Source organism: Mycteria americana, unplaced genomic scaffold (assembly GCF_035582795.1).
Source record: "Mycteria americana isolate JAX WOST 10 ecotype Jacksonville Zoo and Gardens unplaced genomic scaffold, USCA_MyAme_1.0 Scaffold_46, whole genome shotgun sequence".
NCBI lineage: Eukaryota > Metazoa > Chordata > Aves > Ciconiiformes > Ciconiidae > Mycteria > Mycteria americana.
This window is the reverse complement of record NW_027445633.1, coordinates 872,633-887,238: the sequence shown is the minus strand read 5'-3', so window position 1 is coordinate 887,238 and position 14,606 is coordinate 872,633. Positions and strand designations below refer to the sequence as shown.

Here is a 14,606-nt window from a genome sequence, read left to right as displayed (position 1 = left end):
CTGTGGGTTAGTGCAGAGTGAGGGGAGCTGCTCTGTCCCTCTGTCTTGTTCCCAGCTGCCCTCTGCTTGTCCCTTTCTGAGACAGAGGGTAATCACACTCACATGTTAACCTGAAAAGACACCAGGCACTGCTGAGAGCAGAGAAATCCACTGCCGAGCACTACGTGTCTCACCCTTTCTCAAGGTCTCAGCACCGCACTTGTAGCCAAGGACACACAGGGTCATTTCGCCAACCCAGCAGCATTTCCTCCGTCATAGCATCTCTGTGCTTCTCCATGGGGCATTCAGGTAACGCCAAGATGCTATAGGACAGATTTCCATCCTGGAGGGCAGCGCAGTGCTTGGAAGGACACCCCAAGGAGATAGCCAAGGGTCCTAATGATGCTATCTCAGTAAGGGAGAGTCAGCTCATTTGCAAGGGAATGACACAGACTGCATTGCCCACAGCCCCACAGCTTAGAGGAGAGCTTGGACACTTCATTCCCATGGACTCACCTGCATGGCAGGAATCACAAGAGCAGTGGCAGTGCCTGACTCGGCTGCTGCAGCTCCCATCCCCAGAGAGCCTGACAGCAAGAACAAGATGACAATCACAATAACACAGACTGGTGAAGAAACAAGGAGAAATGCAGTGATGGTCTAGCTGAGAGAGGCAAGTGGAGAGGCAGCCGGGCACTCAGGACAGCGTTACGCTCACCCAGCTGTGCACAACACTTCCCAGACACTCACATTACTGGGCAGTTGGTCTCAGCCCTGTGCTCTGCAGAGGGACATGGACACGGACACGTGGCTGGAGAGCTGCAGCACGGCTCTGCTGGAGCTCTGGCTGCAGAGGAGGTGGTTCACGCCTTGGACCCCACAGCCCTGAGGGCAGAGGCTTTGCTGGCTGGGACAGGAGGCGAGGGGGCTTGCTCAGGGGAAGGGCTCTGCATTGGAGGGCATCATAGGGAGATTTCTGAATTCTCCCTCCCACCACATTTCTGGTTTTCAATTCCTCTCATTTCCTGATCATATCTCTGCTGCCTGGAGATTTTCCTCCTGGGAGGTGTTTCCCTGTCCCATGTCTTTCCCTGTCAGTGCTCACAGATCCCATCCCAACCTCTGTGCACTCCCCCTGGCCCTACAGAAACCTGCCTGTTTGCAGGGCACTGGCTGCATGCATGGTCCTGTTTGCAGGTGGAAAAGGGCAGGGAAGAAACACCCTGATGGGTCCAGCAGAGGTGAAGCTGGTGCTGTCCATAGGCAGAGGAGTGGCTGAAGGCACTCTAGGAGGTTTGTGGCAGACCTGCTGATCACTCAGAGTTACAGCTCAGGAGTCTCGGTGACTTCTTCAAACTTGAGAGATCCCTTTTTCCACCTCCCCGTGCCCCCCAAATAGGAAATGAAAAACACAAATTCAGGAAAGCTCCTTATCTTTAACGTAGTCCCTGCATTGACCTTCCCCTTGAAAAGTCCCCTCAGAAATGCCCTGGGGGTGATCTGGAGCTGTGAGCAGCCCTGACCAACGCAGCACCCTCTTGACAGCAGAAGGACCCTCTCCTGCCAGCAGTTGCTTCTTCCACCCACAGCTTCTCCCCGCACTGCTGCTGGCAGCTCCCCAGGTAAGCTGAGAGCTGACCCTGGCAGGAGACAAAGGTCCTGCCCCAGCACACAGCCCCTGGGGTGCAGGGGCCCTGCTCTCAAGGACAGCCCTGGGCACCCCTGGGTGCACCCCCAGCTTCACACTCTGCAGCCATCCCCGGGTGAAGGCAGCCGACATGCCCCGTCCCTCTGATGGTGCAGCAGGGAAGCCCTGCTCCAAAGCCAGTCATTTTCTCTGCACTGGGGAAACTGTGAGAGCCCTCCTGGCAGATCCCGTAGGCTGTGGGATGTGCCAGCTTTAGGAGATCTTTCCAGGAGCTGCAGGTGCATTGCCCTGCAGGCAGAGACTTACCACGTAGAGGGCTGTGAAGATTATTCTGCAAGTGAGCTCTCCTCTGTCCTCCCACTCCCATCTGCCTTTAACCTCTCTCTTACCTCCCTCACCCCCCTCGCTGCCTGCAGGCAGTGCCCTCAGCCCTGCTGCCCTTTGCAGAGGAGCTGCTCCTGGGCAGAGCTGTCTCTCTGCAGCGCTGCCCGCTTGCCAGGAGCTCCCTCCATGCCAGGAGCCCAGCCCAGCTCAGCAGCAGAGGACCAGCCCAAGGCAGCACTTTCTCTGCCCCCTCTGGGCTCCCTCCAGGTGTCCCTGGGGCTGCAGGGGAACCTGCTGGGAAACAGGCTGAAGGCAGCACTCATGTTCCCTACCTCACCTGCGGAGAGACACTTCCTTTCAGCAGTAGCATTTCTCCTCTCAGAGACAAAGTTCCATCTAAATATCACCTTTTTTGGTCTTATTGTTAGACAGCACTCTCAGACAGTGGCAGGCAGGGATCTCCCTTACCCCTGCTGAGGGAAGGGATTCAGCTGAGTCCATGGAGCATCTCATCCTGCGTTTCCATTCCTAGTATTTGAAGGAGACTCAGCTCCCTCCCATGCCTGCCACAAACCCACAGGAGGTGGGATTCCTCTGGCCTCTGTCCAGGAGTGCACAACATAGGCACCTGCATGGGAGCTCCTTCTCTCAGCTCCCTTGCTAATTAATGCAGATGGAGGGCAGCAGTGAGGTGTTCAGATGCAAATACCTGGTGACAGGTGAGTTGCCAGTGGTGGTCCAAGATACCTGCAGGCAACTGCAAGCTCTAATGGAGAAGTTCATAGAGACCGGGCAACATCTTGGGGATCATACATGAGCCTGGTAGGAAATTCCTTTGGCCAAGTGAAATGACAGCTGCCCCCCAAATAAAGGCCAAAAGAACCTTTTCCCACTCAGTATGTTCATGGCAGTTTATAGAAGTATTCATATGAACGACTGCAGTCATGTCCCATAGGGAGAGCAGGACCCGGCACTGAGCCTTGTTGAACCTCATACAATTGACCTCAGCCCATCGACCCAGCCTGTCCAGATCCCTCTGCAGAGCCTTCCTGCCCTCAGGCAGATCAACGCTCCTGCACAACTTGGTGTTGTCTGCAAACTTACTGAGGGTGCACTCAATGCCCTCATCCAGATCGTTGATAAAGATATTAAAGAGAACTGGCCCCAGTACTGAGCCCTGGGGAACACCACCTGTGACCGGCCCCCAACTAGATTTAACTCCAGTCACCACAACTCTTTGGGCCCGGCCATCCCGCCAGGTTGTTTTCCCAGAGAAGCTCATGCTCATCCAAGCCATTAGCAGCCAGTTTCTGCAGGAGAATGCTGTGGGAAACATGGTCAAAGGCAGACAACATGTACAGCCTTTCCCTGATCCGCTAAGTGCATCACCTTTTTGTAGAAGGAGATCAAGTTACTTGTGTACAAGTCTATTTGTACTTTACAATTAAAAATAAATTGTATCCCCTCCCAGGTAGAAGCAAGTTTTCTGTTCTCCTCCTCCTGCAGCGGCACCATAAAGAACATATCTTTTACATCTCCTACCACCATCTGGGGGTGAGTGGCAGCTTGGAAGGTGGCAGTTAATGTAGCCATGTGCGGGACGGCAGCTGTAGGAGGAGGGGTGTTTACATTTGACTTTCTGTAGTCTATAGTTAGGCACCATCTCCCATCTGCTTTTTAACTGGTCACACTGGGGAATTATATGGGGAGAGCGTTTGGGAGATAAGGTGTCTTTTTTCTAGGTCAGCTGTGACCTCCACAATACCCATCCCAGCAGCGGCAGAGAGAGGAGAGTGAGGCACATGGGTTATTGTTGAGTCAGGCAGCGTGGGGGCAGCTCACAGCAGTGAACTCTGCCAGTTCACTGACACCCATGGGGAGCTGCTCATTTTCACTCCGCTAACCAAGGACACTCCCGGCAGCCACAAGACCAAACACCACTGTCCAGTCCTTTCCAAACTCGTCCTTGTCATACCTCAAAGCCCAAACCATTTTCCTTCCCTGAAACTACTGCTAACTGGTGCCTTGATATCCTTTTCTCCCCTGGCAATCACCAGTTTACTTTAGCTATGGGGAACATTTCACTTTGGCCTGTAAATCCTGTTATTTAACCCTTTCTTGGGCATGCTTAACATTAGTTCTTTGGGAATCCAAACTTGAAATTATTAACATTTTATCTCCCGTGTCAATTGAAAATCTGACTAGTAATCTTTGACAGCCCACTGGGACATAGATAAGAGAGCCGTCTGTGTTATCCCATTGATGAGCTTCCATCAGGGGGTTCATGAGATCGGGGCAAGTGTCTGGGGTTCTGGGGAGCCTGTCTTACTTGCCGGAGTAAGTAATTACTTACTCTGCTGTCTGCATCAGCTTGGGATTGTCCTGCTGGTGTCGGTTCATCCCTCCCCATTTCTTGACGATGATTTACAGTGCTGTGCACTAAGTCTGCCCAGGTTGGGATGGGTCAAAGCTGGGCTTGTCTGCCCTGACCCTCCGGAGCGTGATGTTGTATGTTTTGTCTTATTTCATCCCTCTTTGCAATGAGGTACGATTGTCAGGCAGCAGGGGCTCCCCTTAGCAGGGGTCTCATGGCTGGGGGGTCTACACGGGCAGAGAGAGGGTAATTACCATGTGGACCCCTGTCGTTCACAGCCTGCAGGCAGGCTGCTTTTGTAACGGCAGTAGAAAGCTCACTTCATGATCGTATTGGCATAGCAGTGGCTGCCCTCTATCCCAAGGCTCTGTGCCCCTGCCCAATAAGCTACTCAGCGTGTAATGGAGTGTGGCTCAGCGTTAGAGGCTGCTCCCTCGTTCAAGAACACTCCTGGTCCCCCAAAGCCATCCGCTTTGCCTTGCTCTAACATCATATGCTCTCCTCCGGTTAAGGAGGCACACCACAGATATTCAGTCTCGCTCTCGCCAGGCTTCTGCCCATATTTTTCATGCAGATTGGCCAGTTGAAGGGGGTCCCATGGAATGGTCCTTGTGGTATTTCTCTGGTTGCCCCAGCAAGAGGCAACGAGCACAGCAAGAGGCCTGTTTTGGGAGCAGCTCCTTGGCTGTATTCCTGACACCAGCTTTGGAAGAGGCACCCGGTCCTCTGGCCCTGTCCTGAGGAGCGCCTTTGGTGACGGTGGTGCTGGCAGGGAAGACAGCTCTGACACAGTGGCTCACATGGCCTGCTCCTCCTGCAGCCAAGGCATGCCACTGTGGAGGCAACAGGACTGTCACAAGTTACATGAGACCTTAGGGCTTACACAAATGCAAGGGCACAGCAGGACGGGGGAAGTGAGGAGACATCAGCACGGAAAAGACCCGGTCCTGCTGTTGTCCATGACCACAGAAGATACAAAAGGTGGGAGCGGAGGAAAATAATTTTCTGCTGTTTTCTTTATTGTGTTTATCAAATGGAGCCTGGCTCCTATTTATAAGAGGTTTTGGGTCAAAATTAAAAAAAAAAAAAAGCAGGAGGGCCATAATAGTATTCCATAAAGTGAAATTATATCATCAAAGCTATAAACAAAAGAAGAAGGAAAGTAAGAAAGAAAAAAACAAACCAAACCAAAGCACAAAGTTTTGGCATTTCCTGAGATACCCTGGGAGTGCTATGAAGATGATGGGCACCTTACTGATGCTGCAGTAGGATGTATCCAAATAGATTCCACAGAGCATCTTTGAGGTCCTTGTTCCTCATGCTGTAGATGAGGGGGTTCACTGCTGGAGGAACCAACGAGTACAGAACAGCCACCACCAGATCCAGAGATGGGGAGGAGATGGAGGGGGGCCGCAAATAGGCAAATATGGAAGTGCTGAGAAACATGGAGACCACAGCCAGGTGAGGGAGGCACGTGGAAAAGGCTTTGTGCCGTCCCTGCTCAGAGGCGATCCTCAGCACGGCCCTGAAGATCTGCACATAGGACAGCACGATGAAAACAAAACATCCAAAAACAAGAAAAGCACTAACCACAACAAGGCCAACTTCCCTGAGGTAGGTGTGTGAGCAGGAGAGCTTGAGGATCTGGGGGATTTCACAGTAGAACTGGTCCAGGGCATTACCATGGCACAGTGGTAGTGCAAATGTATTGGCTGTGTGCAGCACAGCATTGAGAAACCCACTGCCCCAGGCAGCTGCTGCCATTTTGAGACAAGCTCTGCTGCCCAGGAGGGACCCATAGTGCAGAGGTTTGCAGATGGCTACATAGCGGTCATAGGCCATGATGGTGAGAAGACAACACTCTGCTGACAAGAAAAGGAGAAAGAAAAATACCTGAGTAGCACACCCCATGTAGGAGATGGCTCTGGTGTCCCACAAGGAATTGGCCATGGATTTGGGCACCGTGGTGGAGATGGAGCCCAGGTCAAGAACAGAGAGGTTGAGGAGGAAGAAGTACATGGGGGTGTGGAGGCGGTGGTCACAGGCTACAGCAGTGATGATGAGGCCATTGCCCAGGAGGACAGCCATGTAGATGCCCAGGAAGAGCCAGAAGTGCAAGAGCTGCAGATCCCTCCGTGTGTCCATGAACGTCAGGAGGAGGAACTGGGTGATGGAGCTGCTGTTGGACATTTGCTTACTTTGTGCAAAGGGCCTGGTCAAGGAGGAAAAGTCAGTGACAAGTGAGCAGAGACTTCTCTGAGTAAAAGCTATTCCATTTCTCAGAGAAAGACAGAGCCCACGTTGAATCGGTCCTTCCAGGAAGGCCTTCGTGCAGCTCCCTGGCTTGAGCTCTGGTGTGTGCTGGGTTGGGGTGTAGTGGGGAGCAGGGGACTCCTCTGTGGAGGAATCAGTCCTGCTGTGCAGCCACAGCTAAACAGGAACCAGGAGTGATCTCAGGGTCAAGTTACTCATGGTTTCAAAGAGCTTTTCAGCATTGTCCTTCCCAATTCACCCAACTGCAGAAGCAAGGTGCAGGGCTTTTGTTTTGTTTATTTTGCTCCTGTTGCCCCTCTCACATCTGGGGAGTGTTTTCTGAAGGCAGAAATCCTTGGCATTTCTGCTACACCACAAGTGCTACACTGAGAGTCCTGAGAGGCAGAAGGACAGACCCTTAGTGCAGATGGAGGAGAGCTGGTCTGTCCATCAGTCTTGCTCCCAGCTGTCCTTGGCTCACACCTCTTTGGTCTGGATGGTGATCACACTCAGATGTTCCCCTGAAAGGAAATTGGATTCTGCTGGGATCAGGTGAATCCAGCCTGAAAGGGCAGATGATCTCCACCCTCCCCTCCCCAGGGAAGAGCTGTGCTCTTCTGGATGCCCTAAAAATGGGGTGTCCTTAACGGGCAGTCAGCCTTATCCCCATGCCATGGACTGCTTTGCCCAGTGCCCCACAGAGCCGCCTTGCACCCACGGAAACATGAGCATGGCAGGACCTGCAGGATCAGCTGCTGAGCTGCAGCTGAAACCCCCTTTCCCAGAGAGCCTGAAAACAAGAGCAGCAGCACCAGGGAGGGGTGGGGAAACCAAGAGAAATGCCCCAGTGCTTGTGCCAAGGGAAGCAGGGCCAGGACGGACAGACAGGCACTCGGGAGAGTCTCCTCTGCTGCAGAGGAGGCAACTCCTGCCCTGGAAGCCCTGACCTTGAGGGCAGAGGCTCTGCTGGGTGGGAGAAGAGCCCAGGGGGCCTTGACTGGGGAAAAGGCATGCTCACTGAAGGGCTGGCAGGGAGGTGCCCAGATCCCCCTCAGCCTTTGCTGTCAGCACTTTCCTCTCAGTCCCTGCCCTTGTCTCTGCTGCCTGGAGCTGTCCCTGCCAGGAGCCGTTTCTCTGTCCCCATGTCTCCTCCCTGCCAATGCTCACAGAGCCCATCCCACGCACTGGGTGCTTCAGCTCTGCGTTGCAGACTCCTCCTGGCAGCAGGGCACTGGCCAGGGCCATCTGTGTGTTGGCAAGACCTAAGGAGCCTTCTGTAGGCAAAGCAATGGTGAAGAGACTTTATCAGGTTCCTGGAGAACCTATTGATAACTCACTGTAACGCTGTAGGAGTCTCGGTCATTCGTCCAAAACTGAAAGAACCATCACCATTCCTCACCACCACCACCAGCACAGCAGGAAACTGGAAACACCTTTACACAAGGTAGCCCCTGCCTTGACACGCTTCTTGAAAAGTCCCCTGGGAAATGTCCTGGGGGTGGTGTGGAGCTGTGAGCAGCCCTGACCCATGTAGCACCCTTTGGACAGCAGAAGGACCCTGCCCTGACGGGGGTGGCCCCTTCCACCCACAGCCTCTCCCTGCAGAGCCATGGGGAGCTCCCCGGGCAGGCTGAGTGCTGACCCTGGCAGGCAGCAGACTCCCTGCCGTGGCACACAGCACCCAGGGGCACAGGGACCCTGCTCGGAAGGACAGCCCTGGGCACCCCAGCCTGCACACCCGGCTTCACACCCCTGCAGTTGTTCCTGGGAGAAGGCAGCGGTCATGCCCTGTCCCTCTGACGGTGCGGCACGGAAGCCCTGCTCTGAAGCACGTCCTCCTCAACACTGAAGGAGCCTCGAGAGCCTTCCTGGCAGATCTTCTTAGACATGGGCTATGCCTGCTTTAGGAGGCTGCTCCAGGAAGCCTCTGCATTGCACTGCACCCAGAGACACATCATGCCCTGTCCCTCTGATGGTGCAGCAAGGAAGCCCTGCTCCACAAGACGTCCTTATCCTCTGCACTAGAGTAACTGTGAGAATTGTACTTACAGATCCCATGGGCTGTGGGATGTGCCAGCTTTAGGAGATCCCTCCAGCAACTGCAGCTGCATTGCCCTGTAGCCACAGAGTTATGGTGTCAGGGGCTGTGAAGATTTCTCCCCCAGTGAGCTCTCAGCATCCTCCCAGCCCAGGCTGCCTTTAACCTCTCTCTGCGTCACTGCTCTCCCCTCGCTGCCTGCAGGCAGTGCCCTCAGCCCTGCTGCCCTTTGCAGAGGAGCTGCTCCTGGGCAGAGCTGTCTCTCTGCAGCGCTGCCCGCTTGCCAGGAGCTCCCTCCATGCCAGGAGCCCAGCCCAGCTCAGCAGCAGAGGACCAGCCCAAGGCAGCACTTTCTCTGCCCCCTCTGGGCTCTCTCCACGTGTCCCTGGGGCTCCAAGGGCTGACGTCTCCTGAAGGGCAGCAGGGTCTCTCCTGGGGAGCGTAGGCAGACGCTAACTGAAGCAATCACTGACTGTCCCTCTCTGAACACTGGAGAGACAGAGTTTAGAAGTGGGATTTGCCCTAACACGCCGTGGGGGTCTACAAAGAGTTTCAATATTTGTCTCCCTTGACCCCTACCCCTGTCCCCTTGCCAGGCAGGACACTGTGGCAGTGACAGGCAGGGATCATTTCCCCACCGTGCAGGGCAGGGGTTGAGCTGAGTCCATCAGGTATTTCCTCTCTGGTGAGGAGCCCAGAGACTGCAGTGGGGTTCAGCTCTTCCCCATGCACCCCACAGGAGCTGAGATTCCTCTTGCTTCAGCTCAGCGTGCACAAAATAGGTGCCTGCAGAGCAGCCCCTGCCCTGAGCTCCCTCTGTGATCCATGGGGATGGAGGGTGGCAGTCAGCTGCTCACACACCAACACCTGGTGGCATCTGAGGTGCCAGGGGTGGTCCAGGACTTGTGGCTGTGTCTGCAAGCGCTGATGGAGCATCCATGGGACACCCCCACCTGCCTGAGCATGAGCTGGGGGGCTGGGAGGGAGGGTCCCTTGGTCACCTCAGGTTGCACCCAACGGTTAGGGCATCTGAACGTCTCTTAGACTCACATGTCCATGGCAGCTGCTGGCCTTCCAGCTGGCCAAAAGGAGGAGTGCAGCAGAAGGAGGGTCAGGGCTCTCTCTGGGCTCCCTCCACTGCACTCACTAGAGCTCAGCTTACTACAAAACTCAGGCACGGGCACATCCCTGCATTGCAGGCACCGATATCATTGCAAGGCTCTTTCTAAGGGCATAAGAAAGGCCTCTGGTGCCATGCCAGGTGCCTGGGGTGCCCAGCACAACTGCATGTGGCTGGCAAATATGGCACAGGACCTCCAGGAAAGCCATGTCCCGCTGGAGTGGGGGCTGGGCAGACACACCAGGGCCTCCCAAAGGGGTCCGGTGCCTTTTTGCCAGCACCGGAATGCCAACACCCCGGCAAGGAGGCAAGGTCCATCTCGTCTACACCCAGGGCTGCTGCAAGATTGGGAGGCACATCACACCAGGGTCTCCACTCACGTCCCTATACTCTCAGCCCCTGGCAGTTCTCTTCTCCCCTGTCCTCTACCCACCTCTACCCGTGATCATATGAAGAAAACCCCACACCACTGATGTCCACAGTCTGGCTGGATTGCAGCCTTACCTCACCCAGGGACTTTCTCAGGGGTCCCTTGTGTTCCTGGAGATTGGCACAAGGTGCTGCAGAGTCCCCTCAGGCAGCAAACTGCTCTCTTGCAAGGCTGGCATGGCCCAGGCCTGTTTTCCTCTGGCCTTGGGGACTGCAGGGTTTGTTGTCTTCACAAGCATCTCATTTCATCCTTACGTTGCCACCTGCCATCCTTCCCAGCATGTCTGTGCTCTGAAGCAAAGCCTTTGCATATGTGGGGTCCTGGGTGCTTGGTTCCAGTTTTCTCCATGAGAAGTCTTTGCTGAGCTGCTGCAACCCAAATGTGCACCAATGCCCTCAGCCTGGGACACAGCCAGGAGGGTCGGGAGCCCCTTAGTCCATGACAGAGCTTCTGAGGGAACCACTGTGGTGACGTGGTGGGACAGGTAGCACAGCTTTGGGTACTGTGATGTACAGGCTCTTTAGGAGACACTGGAGGTGGCTGAGGAAGTGTCATATGGAAATGTCTCATGATCCTCCTAAGCACCTTCCTTGGCCATAGGCCAGCTGGGAAGTCGGAGATGGAAAGGGGCTCAGCAGCAGTGATCCCTGTCTGGCTGGGTCTGCTTCTCACCCTTCCCAGCATGGCCACTGCAGGGTCACCCCATGGCCCCAGGGCACCACAGCCCCCTCGCTCTGCAGAGCAGCACCGCCAGCTCAGGGCTCCGTGGGGTGTATGTGTGAGAGACTGAAAGAGTTAATGTCTCAAACACTGTGGAGAGATGATGCGCGATTTGCATGGCGACGGCAAGTGGGCTAGCATGGGATGGGGAGAGCTTTTCGGAGGAGAGACTAAAAGAGGTATTGTCTTGTAAGACACTGAAGGAGGTACTGTCTCAAACATTGTATCTAGATAAGGTGCAGCAAGTCCGCTAGCACGGGATGAGAAGAGTGCGTTGGAGGATGTGCAGTTACCATCTATGGCCAGAGGTCACACAGAGTTTTATCTAAGGAATGAGCCGACAATCACCCGAAACTTGGAATGAAACTCCTCCCAAACCACCCCCCTCCCCCCAGCGCCTGCAACCCTTTGAGGACCAGAGCAACATAGATCCTCCAGGGGTGTGACCTGAGGCAGGGATTAGAGTATAAAGAGACTCCTTCCCCAGGGAACGGCGCGCGCGCCCATCACCAGAGGATTGCCACGTCTGTCATCATCATCGCGGGATCCAAGGGTGGTGATATCTTTCCTTTTCTTTATCCTCCTCTCTTCTCTTTTCCTTTTCTCACTTCTCTTTTCCTCTACTCTTCCATTATACACATATCTGGGCATATGAGTTTTGGATGAATTCAGACCGGTTGCCCGGAAAATAGCTCCATTGCTAAATTGCCTCTGTTCGTTCGCTGAGCTTTCTAGTTCGTTAAGTTTGTAGTTTGCTAGTTACTAAAGTTGTTAGTCTAACTGTTCCTCTGAGTCATTGTCGTGACTCTACCGGCCTGCGGCTCTGCCAAGCAGAGATCGGCCTTTGTCGGTACACAAATCCCCAGGGAATCAAAAAGATTCACCCATCTCACAACCCACCGAGTGGGACGAGACAGGCTCTATCCCAGAAAGTGACCACAAAACGTTTGGGTAAAGCCCTGAGCAATCTGGTATGACCCTGCTTGGAGCAGGAGGTTGGTCGAGATACCTCCCAAGGTCCCTTCCAGCCTGAATGATGCTGTAGGAAACGAAGAGACTCTCTGTGACCTCCGTTTTTAGAGGATTTCAGGTTTCAGATCCACAAAGTCACAGCCAGCTTGACCCTGGGGTTGGTGATACCCCACCCTTTGGTGGGAGGGCACCATTACAGAAATTACCAGATCCAGGTGAGCATCACCTATGTGGGCACACATGGCAGCTGTGCTAAGAAGCTGGCCCCAGGAACCTGCAGAAACCTCTGGGACTCTTTGCACCCTGCAGTTTCCCCTTCCCATGAGGTCAGGGCAATTAAAGTCCCCAAGGGTGGTGTGGGGTCATTGAACTGGCCTTCCTCAAATTGCTTCAATAAGATTTTGTCCTCTTCCTCACCTGACTCCAGGTAAGGATTTCCTACCAGCATGTCTCCCTACCTGGTGTGTCCTGTGACCCTCCCCCACAAGAGCTCACCCAATCTGCTGCCCATCCCATAGAGGACCTCCATACACCCAGGCAGCTCCCTCACACTGAGGGCCTCCCCCTCCTGATCTTCCCCACCTGTCTTTTCTGAGAAGCCTGTATCCATCCATTGCAGCACCTCAAGGTTCCTGACCTGTCCCACCACACCTCAGCAGGTATTATATCAATGTCACAGCTCTGTGACAGCACACGGGGCTCCAGCTCCTCCTGTCTGTGCTCCAGGCTGAGGCCATTGGTGCACACTTGGGCTGCAGCACCTCAGCTTGGTGCCACCAGGGCCAGCCTCAGCCTTATGACAGATCTGGTGCCCGAGATCCTGTGCAAGCAAAGCCTTTCCTTGAGAGCAGAGGCATGCTGGAGTGGATGGCAGATGGCAATGTAAGGATGAAATGATGTGCCCATGAAGAGCGCACACCCTGTGCTCCCCAGTGCCAGAGAGAACCATGTTTGGACTGTGCAGTCCTGGCAGGAGAGGACTTTGCTGTCTGCAGTGTCTCTGCAGCCTGGAGGGCCTGTGGTAGAGGTGAAGGTGACCTCCAGGAAGGACAAGTTGCTGCTGAAAACGTCCTTTGCTATGGACATCCTGTTGTCCGGGCACACTGTGAAAATCATTCACCTGTTCCTGGGTTGCATCATCAAGGGGGTGAATAAAGGATGGGGGTAAGAAGAATCAGCAGCATTTGGACGTGTTGGCACACGAGCAGAGACCCTGCTGTGACGTGCCTCGTATTGATGCACTGCCTGCGGCTGCTGGACAGACATGGGACAGACCTTGTCTCACTGCAGTGGTGGCATTCAGTCTCTTGCTGACACGCACCAAATGTACCTGAGATGCCCTGGGGTGTCTGTTATGGACCAGCCCTGAATGGGGATAGCTGTGCTGTAGGTCCTGCACTGCCCAGCCAGCTGCACCCTCCACTTGTGCTGGGCAGCGTTGGCATCTGAGGGAGCCCTACAGGCCTGCATTTGGCCATTAGGTTGAGCAGCTGCCCTGCAACAGGGTAGGCAATGTAGGGATGTCCATGGTAAACCTTCGGTTCCACTTAGTGGAGATGCAGGAAATACAACTGATGGAGAAGAGACAGGCAGACTGAGCTCCCCCTGTGGCACATGACTTCATTTCATCGGGTGAATACCTCTATCGGTTGCCCTAAACATCCTCAGCAGGTACAGGTTTGGTTGTCCTAAGTGTGATCATCTTCTATCATTTCAGTTGGCCAAAGGGATTCCCCACCAGCCTCCAAGACAAGGTGCCCAGATGCTGCCCTGTCTCTCAGAATTGCTCCACTAGAGCTTGCAGTCTCCTGCACATGTCCTGAACCAACTCTGGCACCTCAAATGCCACCAGGTGTTTGTATTGGACAAGCTCACTCCTGGCCTCTGTCTCCACTATTGACATGGCAGCTTAGAGAAGGAGCTCACAGGGATTTTGTGCAGCTGAGCTGAGGCAAGAGGAATCCCACCTCCTGTGGGTCTGTGGGGTGTACTGGAGAAGCCCAATCCCCCTCCGGCCTCCAGGAATACTGCTGAGAGCTGAGATGCCTACCTGGACTTGGCTCAATCCCTGCCCTGCACATGTGGAAAGGATGCCCTGCCTGTCACTGCCTACGTGCCCTGCCTGACAATGGGACAGGAACAGGGGTTTCCAGAGGGGAACATTGACACCTCCTGCAGATCCGCACTCCCTGGCAGAGCAATTCCCGCTGCAGGACTCAGCCCGTCTAGTGTTTAGAGAGGGACAGGCAGTGATGACTTCAGTCTGCTTCCAGCTGTGCTCCCCAGGAGTGACCCTGCTGCCTTTCAGGAGCTGTCAGCCCTGGAGACCCCGGGACACCTCAAGGGAGCCGGGAGTGGAGGGGAGGGGGGAGCAGAGAAAGTGCTGCCTATGGCTGGTCCTCTGCTGCTGAGCTGGGCTGGGCTCCTGGCATGGAGGGAGCTCCTGGCAAGCGGGCAGCGCTGCAGAGAGACAGCTCTGCCCAGGAGCAGCTCCTCTGCAAAGGGCAGCAGGGCTGAGGGCACTGCCTGCAGGCAGCGAGGGGAGAGCAGTGAGGCAGAGAGAGGTTAAAGGCAGCCTGGGCTTGGAGGATGCTGAGAGCTCACTGGGGGAGAAATCTTCACAGCCCTTGACACCATAAGTCTGTGGCTACAGGGCAATGCAGCTGCAGTTGCTGGAGAGATCTCCAAAAGCTGGCACATCCCACAGCCTCTGGGATCTTTCAGGAGAGCTCTCACAACTTCTCTTCT

At 54.7% G+C, this 14,606-nt stretch overlaps 1 protein-coding gene across 1 annotated transcript; it reads right to left on the bottom strand.

Annotated features, from left to right (window-relative positions):
- Positions 1–5,576: 5,576 nt before the first annotated feature.
- Positions 5,577–6,515, bottom strand: LOC142403942 (olfactory receptor 14A16-like). Its single transcript, XM_075490246.1, has one exon. The coding sequence runs from the start codon at positions 6,513–6,515 to the stop codon at positions 5,577–5,579; it is 939 nt and encodes a 312-aa protein (XP_075346361.1).
- Positions 6,516–14,606: the final 8,091 nt, after the last annotated feature.

Bases quoted from the DNA above. Each gene is read 5' to 3' on its own strand.
- LOC142403942 (XM_075490246.1), bottom strand. From the start codon at position 6,515: ATGTCCAACAGCAGCTCCATCACCCAGTTCCTCCTCCTGACGTTCATG.